Below are 15,173 nucleotides of genomic sequence, written 5' to 3'. Positions count from 1 at the left end.
GCTCGCGCTAAAACATATAGAATTAGAATTGGAACACAAGAACTTTTTTTCGGTGAGTGCACTCCTGACCAGTTAAATAATTTTTTTTCACTAAGGTTTGGAGGTAAGCATGATTACTCACGTGAGGCCTTGCAGCACGTATAAGAAGGCGTCGCAGAACCGCAGCAAAATACCAGGTCCACACTGAATCCGGATCATCTCTTTCGAGCACCAAGATCGACGCGTTTCTTTTCGCCTAGGCATGCCGACATCGCCAATGACAATGGTTGTCGATCTATAGGCTTGTCTCTGAAGGTACACACGAGCCGTCTGCTCGCCGCGTTCTGCTCACTATCTCGCAGACGTCGACATTCCGTCTTTCGCCGCTTGGTGTTATCTCGCTGCTTCTTGTCGCCTCCAAGCCTTGTCCAAGCCATGTAAACCAAGCCGTACTTGCGGTATCGTCTTATGGGGCGCAAAGTTCCGCCTTCGTTTGGGACCTACGCTGACCCTTCCGCTGCCTATAACTGAAAGAATTTTGAACGTACATCGCCGAACTATGAATAAACTGCAGAGCATGACGTCATGAAGGTGCTTGCACCATTGCTGTCACATTCCGTGCTGGCAAAGTTTATACTGGCCCGCAATTTCACGGCAGGTAAGAGTAACAGACGCGGCCAAGCTGACCAAAGTTACTTTTCAGATGTTGCTCCCTGTGCGTCGGACAGAAAAATAGTCTTCTGGAACTACAGGCTTCTTTTTTGTTTATTTCCGTGGCTCCTGTGCGCGTGTTCTGGGCGTTTGTGCTTGAGATATGTCACTCATACGGGTTCCAAGAAACACTTGGGATAACGCTCTACTAATTCGCGAGGCACAAACACTTACATTTACCACATCGATGCCATGAAAGACCACCCTGACAACAGACCTGGCAAACCGGCGCACCAAGCATGTGGCAAATACCCAACGCCCTCCTTGCTTACTAGAAATGTACGGGTGCACTCTCTTATCTACACTTTTTAACTCGCTGGAACCATCCCATCCTTACTTCCCTATACTTCGGACAGCTGAACCGCTCTACCGCATGGAGATGCTCAGATTGTATTTCTTTGCATTTCTGCTAATTACATAATTAGTCTTAATCAATTATTCAACTTCCCGAATATTACCATAAAATGAAAAGTGTCAACGAGAAAATTGCAGAGCAATATGAAAAACTCCGGATACAGCCTTTGTGTTGCTCAGTACGTGCTACATGGAAATTTTTCTGAGCGTGAAAGAAGCCCGAGAATACACGCAAAACTACCGTGCAGCTGGCTGCTCGAGGCACTTTGCGTGTTTTCGCGGGCTTCTTTCACGCTTGGAAAAACACCTTTATGTAGCACGTATTGAGCAACAGAACGCTGTATCGGGAGTTTTTTCATGTTGCTCTACAATTTGCTCATTGACACTTTACATCTAATTATAGTATTTGAGAAGTTGATTAACTCATTAATACTAACTAATTATCAGGAGAATCATGGTCACTGACCGAGTGTAATGAAAGACCTGCCGTTTCGGAACTGCGTTGCAGAACAGGTAATGAATGTGAAAGACAAATTTCCCATTGAATCAGTCCCAGGAGTCGTGTATAAGATACTATGCACTGATTACCATCAAGTTCATACTGGCGAAACAGGGAAGGTTTCCAGACGGCCCAAGGTCCGCAAACGTGACGTAAGAAGTAGCAGTCACACGACGAACGCCATTGCCGGGAATGCGCAAAAACATAGTCACAAGTTTGACTGGGACAATGCCACTGTTGTCGCCAAGTAAAAAAAAAAAGTATCATCCCGGCGGCTTCTAGAATCGCTAATCATTCAGTCGACGCCAGCTACGATGAACCGGACAGCCAGGACTATACATGCCGTTTACGCCCGCTCGTTACGTCACGTGTTGGCTGCATAAGCGACGCCGACTTCCTGTCCAACTCGGTGAACAAGGAACCCATACGCGATTCCGAAACGTCAGATGTTTCATCAGAGTTGGTCAGTGAGCGTGATTCTCCTCAGTCCACGCATGACCAGACGAGCTTTCGTCGAACCCTTCATTATAGGACTAATTATGCAATTAGGCGGAATGCAAAAATATAATCAGAGTATCTCCAAGCGACGGCAAACAACAGTATACCTTGGTTCTGCCCAGCTACGCGGCATTTGCACATATTTAAATCTTTGTGCATGATAGTTGGGTCACCCTGAATACGGCCACTACTTATGTCTTAGTTATATGATCTACATACCGGCTGGTCAATTCTAAGTTATACGGAATTCTTAGAAATCGCCTGCGGCGATTCTTGTGCTTGCGGTGGATTATTCGAAGAGGCCGACATTACTAGCACGAGAAAACCAAATACATGCGGCATAAAATTTTTTTTTTAATCCTGAAGGAAACCCACGAAAGCCCAGGAAGTGTGCGGCGAGAATGTTTCGATTGTTTAGTTGTATGCTATGAATGCTTTGTAAATCAAACGCGCATGAATTTTGCCCGATTTTGCGTTTTTGAAAAGCAGGTATCGAACCGTGAAATGCATTGATCTTGTACTATCTACGTTTGTCAATAAAACAAAGCGACTGATGTTTTGTGTTGCAGTTGGACTTCATTCTTTTACAGCGAAACTCTTAGCCTCTCTTGGTCGGAATTTTTAGTGTCGATGTCCGTGGGCAAAAATGTGGGCCGATCCCGGAGGTAGTCAAGTACCGGGCCGATCCGCGGCGGAGGTCAAGCAGGCCACAAGCGCTCGGCAAAGTGAAGCGAAAAGCGCCTACATTCTTTGGTACCACGCATACAACATACAGAACAGCATTCGTTTCAATGAAGAACAAGCACAAAACAAGCATCCGTACCACATAATCGATGATAAAGCACTCCTGATAACAATGCGAAGCACATAGCTGCTCCTCGCATACGTTTCACGGTAAAGATTCCTCTTGCGCAAGCGGCCGTGGGGCGGCAGCTTGCGACGTGGGGAGGGACGTCACTAGCCGTTCATATCGTTACGCGAACAAAGGATTAAGACTCCAGACTACTTACAAAATTTATTTACGAAAGGTAACTGGCAGCGCTGGCCAGTTCAGCCGACAGCTCGAGAGCCAGAGAGCGTTCGTCGTCTTCGTCGGGGCGCCCGCGTGCGTCGGCCACAAGAAACACGCAGTATGCATGTATCATTCCCCCCGGCGGCAGAAGCACCGTCCCGGGGCGTCTAAACATCGGTGATAACACGAGAGTAATATGGCTTGAGGCGTGCGCCATGCACAACGTCAGTGGAATTTGGTGCAGATGAGCCACTGGTACTGACTGGGGCGATTTCGTAGGTAACTGGAGCCACTGCCCGCAGCACGCGATATGGGCCTATGTACCGAGACAGGAGTTGTTCTGACAGGCCAACGTGACGAGTCGGGGACCACAGGAGTATCAGAGATCCAGGCGAAAAGCGGACGCCTCCGTGTTCGTGATCGTACAAGCGCCATTGCTTTTCTTGAGAGGTCAGGAGGCGAGCGCGGGCAATTTCGCGTGCTTGGGCTGCCCTGCAGTGATGGCGTCAAGTGCATACTCGCTGGTCTCTTCTGCGGCGGATGGAAGGGATGCGTCCAGTGGCAGTGTGGGTTCTCGGCCGAACAGCAGAAAGAACGGGGAATAACCGGCCGTGTCGTGAGGCAAAGAATTATATGCGAAAGTTACACAAGGTAGGGCAAAGTCCCAATCAATATGGCCGGACGAGACATACTTTGCAAGCATGTCTGTTAGGGTGCGATTCAGACGCTCAGTGAGACCATTAGTCTGTGGGTGGTAAGACGTAGTCAGCTTGTGCTTGGTGGAGCAGGACTGCAGAATGTCGGCTACGACTTGAGAAAGAAATGTCCGACCACGGTCTGTGAGCAGTTGGTGTGGAGAACCATGCTGCAGAATCACGTCGCGTAAAAGAAAATAGGCGACACCTGTGGCGCAGCTAATTGGAAGCGCTCTGGTGATGGCGTAGCACGTGGCGTAATCTGTCGCCACAGCGACCCACTTGTTGCCAGACGTGGATAGCGGGAAAGGGCCAAGTAAGTCCAAGCCAACGCGAAATAACGGCTCCGAAGGAATGTCGAGCGGTTGAAGTCGCCGGGCTGGAAGCGTCGATGGTGTTTTTCGGCGCTGGCATTTCTCACATGCCGCTACGTATTTCCGGACGGAGCCGGCAAGGCCTGGCCAAAAGAAGCGTCCGTGGCTCCGGTCGCAGGTGCGGCAGACGCCAAGGTGACCTGCCATTGGTAAATCGTGAAGTTCTTGGAGAACAGCTGACCGGAGGGGATCAGGAATGACCGGGAGTAGGGCAAAACCGTCAGGGCGTACATTGTGGCGGTATTATACACCATTCCGTTGAACAATCAGGTGAAGGGACGAATCAGACCGCGAAGATTCCAAGCCATCAATGATGGCGAACAAAGTGACATCACGGCGTTGCTCGTCGGCAACGTGTGGCAGCTGAGAAACGGAGAAAACGCAAGCGCCGGTATCGGGGTTAGGGTCGGCGGGTGGTTCGTCCACTGGATAGCGTGATAAACAGTCTGCGTCTTGATGGAAGCGGCCCGACTTGTTCACTACTGCATAGGAATATTCTTGCAGCCGCAGAGCCCAGCGACCAAGCCAGCCAGTAGAATCTTGAGTGAGGAAAGCTAGCAGAGCGCGTGCTGGTCCGTGATTACAGAGAAGTGCGTGTCATACAAGTACGGGCGGAATTTGGAAACCGCCCAGACGAGAGCCAGGCATTCACGCTCTGTAATCGAATAGGTGCTCTCCGCTGCTGTGAGGAGGCGGCTAGCGTATGCGATAACGCGATCTCGACCCTGTTGGCGCTGGGCTAAGACGGCTCCGAGGCCGTGACCACTGGCATCGGTACGCACCTCTGTAGGACAGGACGGGTCAAAGTGGGCCAGTATAGGTGGCGTGCTGAGAATGTTGGTGAGGTGGGTAAACGCGGCAGTTTGAGCGGGGCCCCATATAAACGGCGCATCCTTCTTCAGAAGATCAGTAAGAGGTCGGGCAATCGCTGCGAAGTCTTTAACGAGGCGTCGAAAGTAGGAGCAGAGTCCTACAAAACTTCGGACGTCTTTGACAGACTGAGGTACAGGAAAAGACGTGACAGCACGAATTTTCTCCGGGTCTGGTTGGATACCGGAGCGTCGACGAGGTGGCCCAGCAGTGTAATCTGCCAACGACCTAAGTGACACTTCGAGGAATTTAGTTGGAGCCCAGCCTCGCGCAAGACTTGAACAACAGCTGAATAGCGCTCAAGGTGTCCCTCAAATGTAGGCGAAAATACGAGAACCTCGTCTAGGTAGCAGGGGCATGTTCACCATTTGAACGCTTGAAGCAAAGAGTCCATCATACGTTCCAACGTTTCTGGGGCGTTGCATAGACCGAATGGCATAACTTTGAATTGATATAGACCATCAATAGTGACGAACGCGGTCTTCTCTTGGTCTCTTTCATCCACAGAAATCTGCCAATAACCAGACCGCAGGTCTATTGATGAAAAGTAGTTGGCGCCGTGGAGACAATCCAGGGCGTCGTCAATGCGAGGCAAGGGGTAGACGTCTTTCCTGGTAATGTGGTTTAGATGACGATAATCTTGGCAGTAACGCCATGTGCCATCTTTCTTTTTAACAAGCGCCATGGGCGACGCCCGAGGGCTCGACGAAGGTTCAACAATGCATTTGGCAAGCATCTTGTGCACTTCATCTTGAATAACCTTACACTCTGAAGCAGAAACTCGATATGACTGGCAATGAATAGGACTGGCATCGCCAGTATTTACGTGATGCTTATCAATTGAAGTCTGGCCCGATTAGTGATTGCTGAGGTCGAATATGTCGAGGTAGGAAACCAAAAGACGACACAGAGCTGCTGCTTGTTCAGGCAATAGGTCCGCAGCAATCATAGGACGAGATGTTGCATCAGGGCAAATAGCATCCTGTGGACATGGTGAAGAATCTGAGCAGACATCCACGGAAAACGTCGTGACGTGGTCATCTCCAATAGCACGGAGCGTTGCAACCGATATGCCTTTGGGTAGAACTTCCTTTGTCAGGCCAAAATTAACGACAGGGAGTCATGTCCGGTTATCGGCGACGGTGACAACGGAGTGGGGTACAGTGATATTGCCCATCAAAAGGACATCAGGAACAGGTGCGGCGACGTAATCACCATCGGGCACAGGAAAAGAGGATAGCAAATCGACGAAAGTCAAGGCTTTAGGCGGCAGGTGGACGAAGGCGGTCATACTAAAGTTGTTCGGCAGTTCGGCACAAATATGCACGAGTAGAGGAAGTTCGAGGCAAAGGGTACCGCCAGAACAGTCGATCAATGTTTAATGTGCCGTAAGAAAGTCGAGTCCGAGGATTAGGTCATGGGGACAATTGGTCAGCACTGTAAAAAGAACAGCAACATGGCGGCCGGCGATACTTATACGGGAAGTACACATTCCAGTGACGTCCACAGTGCTGCCATCGGCCACGCGTACGACTCGAGTAGTAGGAGGCGTGAGAACTTTCCTCAGTCGATGACGGAGGTTACAACTCATTCTGGACATCTGGGCTCCAGTATCGATTAACGCCGTCAAAGGGACACCGTGCGGACATCAAGTAAGATCTGGTCCGTTGGGAGCGTCAGTGGATGATTTCGGCACGACGAAGATAATGCAGCAATATATATATATATATATATATATATATATATATATATATATATATAACACAACCAGCCTAGCACCTGATTTCAACGTCGTTGCAGCACCAGTACGGGTAGGCAACGCATTGTTAGGACTCCCAAGGAGCATCGTGAATACGAGGAGCGGCAAAGGGAAGAAAGAAAAGGCAATACGACAAGCGGCGGCGTGCCGTCATATTTATCATTACTCCCATTACTCTAAAGCAATAAAGCATTGAATACCTCCATACGCAGTTCTTGAGGTGGTTATCAACAGTTCCGATGGATATCCACTTTAGCAGGGCCGGGATAGCGAGTCAGTTTTTTTTTTTTTTTTGTCTTGGCACATGTTTCATCGTCAACGTCAGGAATTTCTAAGACAAACTGCGCACAAACAGTGGGCTACCCCAACACCGCCTAGATAGCACAAGGCCTCTTCACTGCAATCTATGACGCCATGTCACCTGGTCCCAGCTGCCATAGAATCTGACGGGGACGCTCCCGAGTAAGCAACAGTTCTTTTAACTTCACCGCTTTCGTCACGCCAGCCTTGGCAATGGAAATTTCAGGACAGGTAGCATGACGTCACGGATTGGAGTAAACAGGCCTCGTGCTACCAAGGCAGTGCTGGGCTACACGCGAAAGAGAACCACGCAGCGCGCATGCGCAGTGATGAAAAAGAGATAGACAAAAAATGGGGGTAGCACAACGCCATGGCACGACAGGCGAGCCGGCGAGCGGTGCCGGCACAGAAAAAAACAGAGACGCAAAAAAAAAAAAAGTAGGCAGTCGGTGCTCGTCACATACGCCACTTGTTGAGGCTAAAGCAGCACCGCACATGGCGAATAGTGCTACAGGGGGCCGTGGTTTGTTATGGGCACAGCTGTTCAGCACGAACGCTACTGTTCGCGCGCAGAATGCTCCTGCAAACAGAGGAAGGCGGAAAGCTGCCCCGGTTTCACTAGAGAGCTGATCGCACGGAGCCTGAAGGTGCGTCCACTAAGTATAGGCTTCGCTGTATTTCTTCTTTTCTTTTTTCAGCTAAGCGCCCTGCGCATCTCTGGAGTCCTAAACCTACACGCAAGGGTCGCACAAGCGCGAGCATGCGTCGAGAGTCCGTTCGCTGCAAAATAACATACACCCTTAAAAGAGAGCGAGGGTGTAAGTCGGTCTATAGGTTACAGCCTTACACCCAAAAGTGTGTACGTGTGTGAGTTGTAGGCAGATTTACGCCGTTATTCACTTTTAAGGGTGCAAAATGTGTGAGCGTGTGAGTTATAGACCAATTGAGACCCCTATTCACATTTAAGCGTCAAACAGGTATAAGTGTGTGAGTTATAGATCAGTTTAAGCCATTGTTCCCTTTTAAGGGTGGAGATAGTGTAAGGGCTAGTTCTAGACCAATTTACACTCTTGTTCACCTTTAAGAGTGTAAATTATTTCACAGTGTACAACCGCTATGGCAGGTAAATATACCCTCCCTGAATTAAACGAAATCCACACAATTTGTTGTGCAGCTGCAGAGCAATACAATGCTGAGTGCGGTCGCTTTCCATTTCCGAAACGCCATAAGCTGTCACTTTTATCGTCGTGCTCATTTTTATTATCACACTGCTTTGAAAGGACAACGGCAGATCTCACAATGACTCACCATCGTTAGCTTTATCATAGCATTTCGCAGCATTGGATAAGCTTGTGTGGCTACAATGTAAACGCATACGCCTACGGCCGTCTGCAAAGGAAAACTGTGTACTGGGTATTTAACGTAACTTGAGGGGAAACCCCATCCTTTGACACTCAACGATGTACTTTACAAGCGAAATTCAACCTGCTTAGACAACAGAGCGATCTCAGAAGAAAAGATCCTTGGACCGTGGCCTATGCGTTCTTGCATGCAAGAGGCCATAAAAGCCCTTCTGCGTTTCTTGAAGGACACTGAACTGTGTGAACGCTTGTGACAGTGGAGATTCGCCTGCGATTGACTGTGACTGACTGACTATTATTTTTCTTTTCTCTCCTTATCTGTTCTTCCCTTTACCCCTCCCCCAGTGTAGCCAACCGGGCCCATCCTTGAATAACCTCCCTACCGTTTCCTCTTTGTTTCTCTCTCTCTCTTGAGGGAAACCTTAAAATGGGCTACATTACAAGCGGTCCTAACAGCATATTTCTCATAGTCATCCTGAGCAGTTGAAGATTTCTGTTTTGCACATGCAGCTAGCTAATGAACTAAAATCAACTATGCAAGCATTTTAATATTAAATTTGGGGCATGTATTGGCAAAAGCTATGACCTATATGTTCAGAAACACTGAATGAAGTCAGGACAGCGGGCTCCAATTTTAGTTTGGTAATATAGTTCAGCGCATTTCGCGGTAGGCGAGGTACCCAAAGAATAAGGCAGAATGTCCGATATTTGCTGTAGTTGAAGTCTATGTAAAGCCTCATCAGAATTATTGTTTGTGTAAATTGTGTATGGAACTGAAAGTTGTCTTCTTCTCCCTGCTCTTTCATAATTTCTTGCACATGTTTACATTGTTTACTGCTCAAGCAGGCAGCTTTTTCAATGTTAGTTGCCCGGTCGCAGTTTCAGCCACATTGAGTGATCCCATCCCCGGGCTTGTGGTTGGTGTTATCAAGGATACTTCACACCAAATCAAATTTAGTTTCCTTCACTACAAAGGAAAGAGCACCACGTAACAACTGACAAACTAAGAAGCTTGTCTAGGCAACCACTCCCATAACGAATGATAACCTGATTTTACTTGCGCAGTAAATGCCAGTTCGGCCGCCATCTTGTCTCAATCGCCATCTCTTGTGCACCCTCTGGCGTGGTCACGTGCTCACCTGCTTTGCAGTAGTCTTTTTTTTTCACCTTTACCGTTGGCCGCAACTGGCGCAGCTTCACGAATAATTTACATGACATTCGTGCTTTACCAACAAGCAAAGCGGCAGCCCGGCTAAGCTCCTCTTCCCAGCGGAAAATATGCGTAAGCGGGGTATAGTTGTCGCACTTGCAGTGAAGTTAGTTAGCGTTCAACTTCACAAAGCAGCTAGCTCCGTCAATAGGTCGACTCGGTGTTTGTGCGGCCTGACAAAAAAAAGTCCGCTGAACTGCTGCTCTTCAACGCACAGGTGTTTGCCTTGCCTTTGCAGTGACATACTTATCGCTGCCTACTCTTGCATCCGTCGCACCGCGGTCACTCCGCGATATGCGTGGAAACGTGAGTTGGCCGTGACCTGCCTGCTCGCCGCGAAGAAGGGTACTTCGATCCGACACCAGCGCCGCCTTGCAAAGCCACGATCCCTGCTTCGACTTCCGAAGGCGAAATCCGTCGACACACCGGCTTTAGTAAGAGGGCTACAGCCCGCGCGCCAACCTGTGGACTCGGTGGCTGTACCACCAAAGAGGTTCACAAACTGCTGCCTCTACAAACATGCAGGTTAGTCAAACAAGGGATATCTGCGCTAAACAACCTGCAGTGACTACCGATCGGTGCTGCTGCCGAGCTCATCGGCGTTTTGGTTACAAAGCCATCGGTTGTCTTCCGAGTCATGCGTTTCTTCTCTGGAGATGTGGAAATAAATCCGGCACCCGATTTTCCAGGACTATGCGGCGCAATCAGCTGTCTTAGATCTATTTAGTGACATGTGAAGAGGCTGTCTTATTTTTATTCGCACCCTATCTGATGGGTAGGTCCTCCGTTCTTCTGACCGAGGATGGAACATGTCATCGTGCAACGTGCCAGGGAGCGCTGAAGCGCGTATCGCTAAATCCCAGGTTTTTTTTAAGCTTAAAACTATTAAGATTTTTCCGGTCATTACTGAGGAATGTCTTTGCGAACGTTACCTGCGTGAATGTTATTTCATCTGGGCGTGCGGAAAGTCCAAAGAGCTTCCTGTATCTGTAGTCACACAAGGAAGCCACAAAAGCGAAATTTCTGCTCCCGTAAGCAGAACACAGAAAGTTCTCTAAATTTCGCTAAGATTTCACTGATTCGATCACCTCTGGACGCGCATCTACGCGTGCCTGATCTCTTAGACTTATAACATGAAGCGATTTTTTTTTTTTTGCCTCATAACGAGCACTTTCAGGTAGTTACTGTCGGTCCTCGTTACGGAGCTTTGCAATAAAAAAAAAAACAGAAGTCATGATCCCAATGGTAATGTTGAACTAGAGTAGTGACAGCCGAAACGCCCTACGCTCCATCTATTAGCACCGGGCTACCATACCAGGCCACAGTCCTCCCGTGTCAGCGCCAACCAGCGCTTTGAGACGACTGGCGCATGAGTAACGTGGCATGCCAACAATTCGCTTTAAAAAAAAAGGCGAAAGCCCGCACTTGCGCGCCAGCTTCCATTGGGTCACAGGTGCGGAAATGGAACGCGCCAATGTTTTCCACTGTTACCTACTACGCGCGCGCTTCACGTGCTACTGCAACGAGTTGCTGACAAAAGCGCGCCAGTATTTTCCTGCACATGCTCCGGTGACGCAGACGACAAATTCTTTCCTCGCTAACGGGGGCCCCTCTAGCGCCGCTCACGCAAACCACAGAAAGCGGCCATGTTTAGGTCTCCGGGTAGCAGACGACAGATTCTGTTTTCGCTAATGGGCGCCCCTCTAGCGCCGCTCACGCGAACCACAACAAGCGGCCATGTTTAGGTCTCCGGGTGGCAGACGACGCAGGCGGCGACAGCCAACGCGACATATCGCTGGCGCGCCAGCCACTTCGCGCGCTGTGATTCATTAACGATTTTTTTTTTGTCATTTCGAGAGATGCTGCCGCAACGAGCTGAAAGCCATGTCACTGAAGTCGATAAATTCACCGCCACGGCGGCCGCATTTCGATGGGGGCGAAATGCGAAAACACCCGTGTACTTAGATTTACGTGCACGTTAAAGAACCCCAGGTAGTCAAAATTTCCGGAGTCCTCCACTACGGCGTGCCTCATAATCAGAAAGTGGTTTTGGCACGTAAAACCCCATAATTTAATTAATTTAATAAATTCACCGGAATATTCCAGTGTATATTTTCTTCGAAAATCGATTTTGCTTTTCTGCGCAAGACGGGGCCTCCAAATTTTGAACGGTTCCACACACTCCCATATTTCTAATTGTGCATGCGATGTGAAACACACTTCCGGCGAGAAAAAAAAAAAGTTGTGATGTTTGCTGATATGACATGTCGGATTAGGCGTGTAGAAGTTATATATATATATATATATATATATATATATATATATATATATATGGATTGATTATGCACAAGAAACAACGCTTTTCCATGGAACACGTGAATACTTGCAGGAGGAGGCTGCTAGGAGGCGCCATGGCGCTCCTAATTTCTTTTCTTGAGCATACTCACACAAAAATAGAAACGAAAACAAATTATTTATTGATGCATGGCGGACGGCAAACACCGCGAAAGTTATCACTCTGCAAGATTTCTATCGTAAATTGAAAAACTAAAGCTTTAAAGCAACTCTGAATGCCGTGTGCTCTTCAAATTTCTGTGTTTATGCGTGTGTGTGCGTGGTGTTTTCCGACTTCGTAGAGATGAAGACGGTGTCTAGAAACTGCTCGGGGAGACATGCAATTGTTATTGAATCAAACCAGTTTCATTGATGACCATATTATTCTATTTATTCCTCCTCTATTGCCGCATTGATATATTACAGATAATTTTTTTTCCTCTACGTAGCATGACAGTCTACTGAACCATTTCGATTTTCTCTCGGCTAAATTCATGTAACAAAATTTTAGGTTGTTACCTCCATTTTCTGCACACTTAAGCAAAGTCTGCCCGACTCTTGGCCAATCCCCGCGAGTGGGTAAGCGCCAAACTCATCAAGGACATCATCATCATCACCATCATCTTCATCATCAATTGTCAATTTATTGCAATTCATTCGTGATGGGCATGAGGACGGCCGCCGCGGAGACTTTGGAAGATGGTGTTTATTAATGTTCGAATAATCCTGTGACTTCCAATTCTCATTCTTCAAAAGTCTGGCCTTCACAAGACGCGCACGAAATTGAAAAGACATAGCAACAACCCCCCCCCCCATGCCTCTTTTTTTTTATCACATCCGAAAACTCACACGCGTGACCGAAATCCACAGCTTATATCCACAGCGTCGCATCCCAGTGATGCGACGCTACTACAGTAATGAATGAGGTTGTGGTCATACGAGGAGAAATTTATAACCTGGTACAGCTACTCAAAAAGAATCATTTTTTGTCGCCATTGCCTCCACTCCATTCACTTGCCTTGCTATGAAAAAAAAATATGAACGCAAATGCACATAAATTAGCTAGGTTTACCCATCGTATCCTTATGTGCATGTATGTGTATGCCCTATCTAACATCCGTCAAGCCTGCTATCTTAAAGAGACAATGAAATCAAACACAGAATCAGTTTACATTGATAAAGTTCTTTCTTCAAAATTTTTTTCGTTATTGCGCGGTGAAAGGTCGATCGCTAAAAGAGAAATTGAAGGCCAGACTTCGCAGCTTTTGAATTTCCCGCCAAAGCCTTTCTCCCGCTACATCACCTTGACGTCACAAACTTCAATGTATTGTCCCGTACGTCTGGCCCGTTGCGGCGCCATTAAACGTGTGTTCAAAAGTTCCTCGGGTCAGTCTGTGGCTTCCATGAAATACGGCATGTTCTACGTTTTCTCCAATTAAGGAGAACTGAGCCCGAGCAAACGTCATCAAAATTCATGACGTCACGACGAACAGGTTCGCGAACTTGCGTGGGGCGTCGCCACTCGTATTCCGCGATTTGCGTCCTTTCTGGCTGAAGAAGACTCTTCTCTCGGCAAGTCGCTTCTGTGGCATTGTTGAAGCGTAACTTACTAAACAGCTCAACTTATCTTTGTATTTAATGTATCTTTAATGTCTATGTTCCCAGTGTATTACTTCGCGGGGAAAAAAGGAACACTGAAAAAACATGTCGTTACCTAAGTACCTTTCGTAAGTAATTGTTGGTGAGTGCAGGGGGTCACCATCAAGCTGGCATATGATAGATATTCTTATTGTTCGCTGGAGCTTGCGGTACAAAAATGCAACTGAATACAGTGTTACAAGGAGCCTCTTCGGAGACCGTCCAATTAGCATTGGACGCTTCCAGCGGCTGCGCTCCGCTAGGGCCTGGGAAACTGGGGCCTCTGTTGGAATCCTGACGTGACGGGGCGTTGACCCTGGCTTGGTGGTACGCACACTCCGTTGTCGCCGAAGTTGTGAAGCCGATCACGCGTCAGGGAGCAAAGGCCTGCGAAGAAAAAATAAAGAAACAGTAAAACGCTGTGCTTGAGCATTCTGATAAGCTTGGTGCACGTGAATCGTCTGTCCCAAAAAAACAATTCCAACGAAAAAAAATAAGGGAGAACTGAACGGGAATGGACGAGTTGTTTTCTGAACACCAGATGGAGCCCAGTATTGTGTGCGATTAGAACCCAATGCCCGAATTTCAAAAAAAAAAAGAAAGAGAGAGAAAAGATACACAGAAAGAACGCCACTAATTTTGAACTCTTTTCCTGGGTTTCGAAGTCCTACCGAGATCTATGTATATCTTCTAGTACGTTCCACACGACTGGTCTTTTGTATGCGTACCTGTCCGCCGACATCTGTCTCTTCTTCTTCTTCTTCTTCTTCTTCTTCTCTTTAATTTTTACTGTTAAGTACGACATATGGGAAGTTTAGCCACAGATACGGGGCCGGCTATATGTGTGGCCAGACAACTGCCTCTGCAAGATTGAGATTTGCGACGAGTAAAATCATAGCCTCAACATCGCTTTGCCAGTGAGTCCGTCAGCCACACCTAGAGTAATGGTGGTTGAACGTTTTGCTTTCTCTGTGGTTTCATTTAATTAGCCTATAATACATTGGCGATCCCACAGGTTAGGTTGGTTGTGCCGGTACACCACGCATTTCTCGCATGTGGGTAGTCCTTCATTGTCGTGCATGTAATCCGTGTAACTTAAGACAGCTAGAAATACCAATTGTAGCCGGTGATACCGATAAGTTCCTTCGTACTCACATTTCAACGAACCCCATGCTTCCACGACACCTGAGCTCTCTACGCTTCAGGTGAAAAGGCGTATTTATGTGGACGAGAGCATTTTTTTTTTCGACGTGACTGAAAAAGGACATATTGGCACAGGATGTTCCACCAACTAATCACTTTATCATGAAGAACGTAGCCATATATCCAAGTATCCATATCCATATATCCATATCCATATATCCATATATCCAAACACGCATTAAAGCTACATAAATACCACTACTCGGCGCACGAAATCTTGCGGTTGAAAAAGGAACAGGTCTGAAAGAGTCATAAACGCGTCAAATACCTATGACACGAAATATTAAACATTTCACTGCGACAAAACGGAAGTGAAATAGCTCTATTATAAATGCAATGTTGCTAGGGCAACATTTCATTTCCAGAATTTCGCAAA

General features: G+C 47.6%; 2 protein-coding genes across 4 annotated transcripts in view; one reads left to right on the top strand and one right to left on the bottom strand.

The window, feature by feature from the left end:
- The first annotated feature begins 7,632 nt into the window (after nt 1-7,632).
- LOC142557408 (CMP-sialic acid transporter-like) overlaps nt 7,633-15,173 on the top strand; it is a 73,535-nt gene continuing 65,994 nt past the window's right edge. For both annotated transcript variants that reach the window (XM_075669218.1, XM_075669216.1), the window contains exons 1-2: nt 7,633-7,698; nt 9,861-10,147. In XM_075669218.1, the coding sequence (XP_075525333.1) occupies nt 10,142-10,147 (6 nt within the window). In that variant the 5' untranslated portion in view covers nt 7,633-7,698; nt 9,861-10,141. The remainder of the gene's footprint in view (nt 7,699-9,860; nt 10,148-15,173) is intronic.
- The window catches only part of LOC142557409 (uncharacterized), a 36,073-nt gene continuing 32,976 nt past the window's right edge, over nt 12,077-15,173 (bottom strand). For both annotated transcript variants that reach the window (XM_075669219.1, XM_075669220.1), the window contains exon 3: nt 12,077-13,981. In XM_075669219.1, coding sequence (XP_075525334.1) covers nt 13,854-13,981 — 128 coding nt within the window. In that variant the 3' untranslated portion in view covers nt 12,077-13,853. The remainder of the gene's footprint in view (nt 13,982-15,173) is intronic.

Source organism: Dermacentor variabilis, chromosome 9 (genome assembly GCF_050947875.1).
Source record: "Dermacentor variabilis isolate Ectoservices chromosome 9, ASM5094787v1, whole genome shotgun sequence".
Classification (NCBI taxonomy): Eukaryota; Metazoa; Arthropoda; class Arachnida; order Ixodida; family Ixodidae; genus Dermacentor; species Dermacentor variabilis.
Note: the sequence above shows the minus strand (reverse complement) of the source record. Positions and strands in the feature narration are given on the sequence as shown.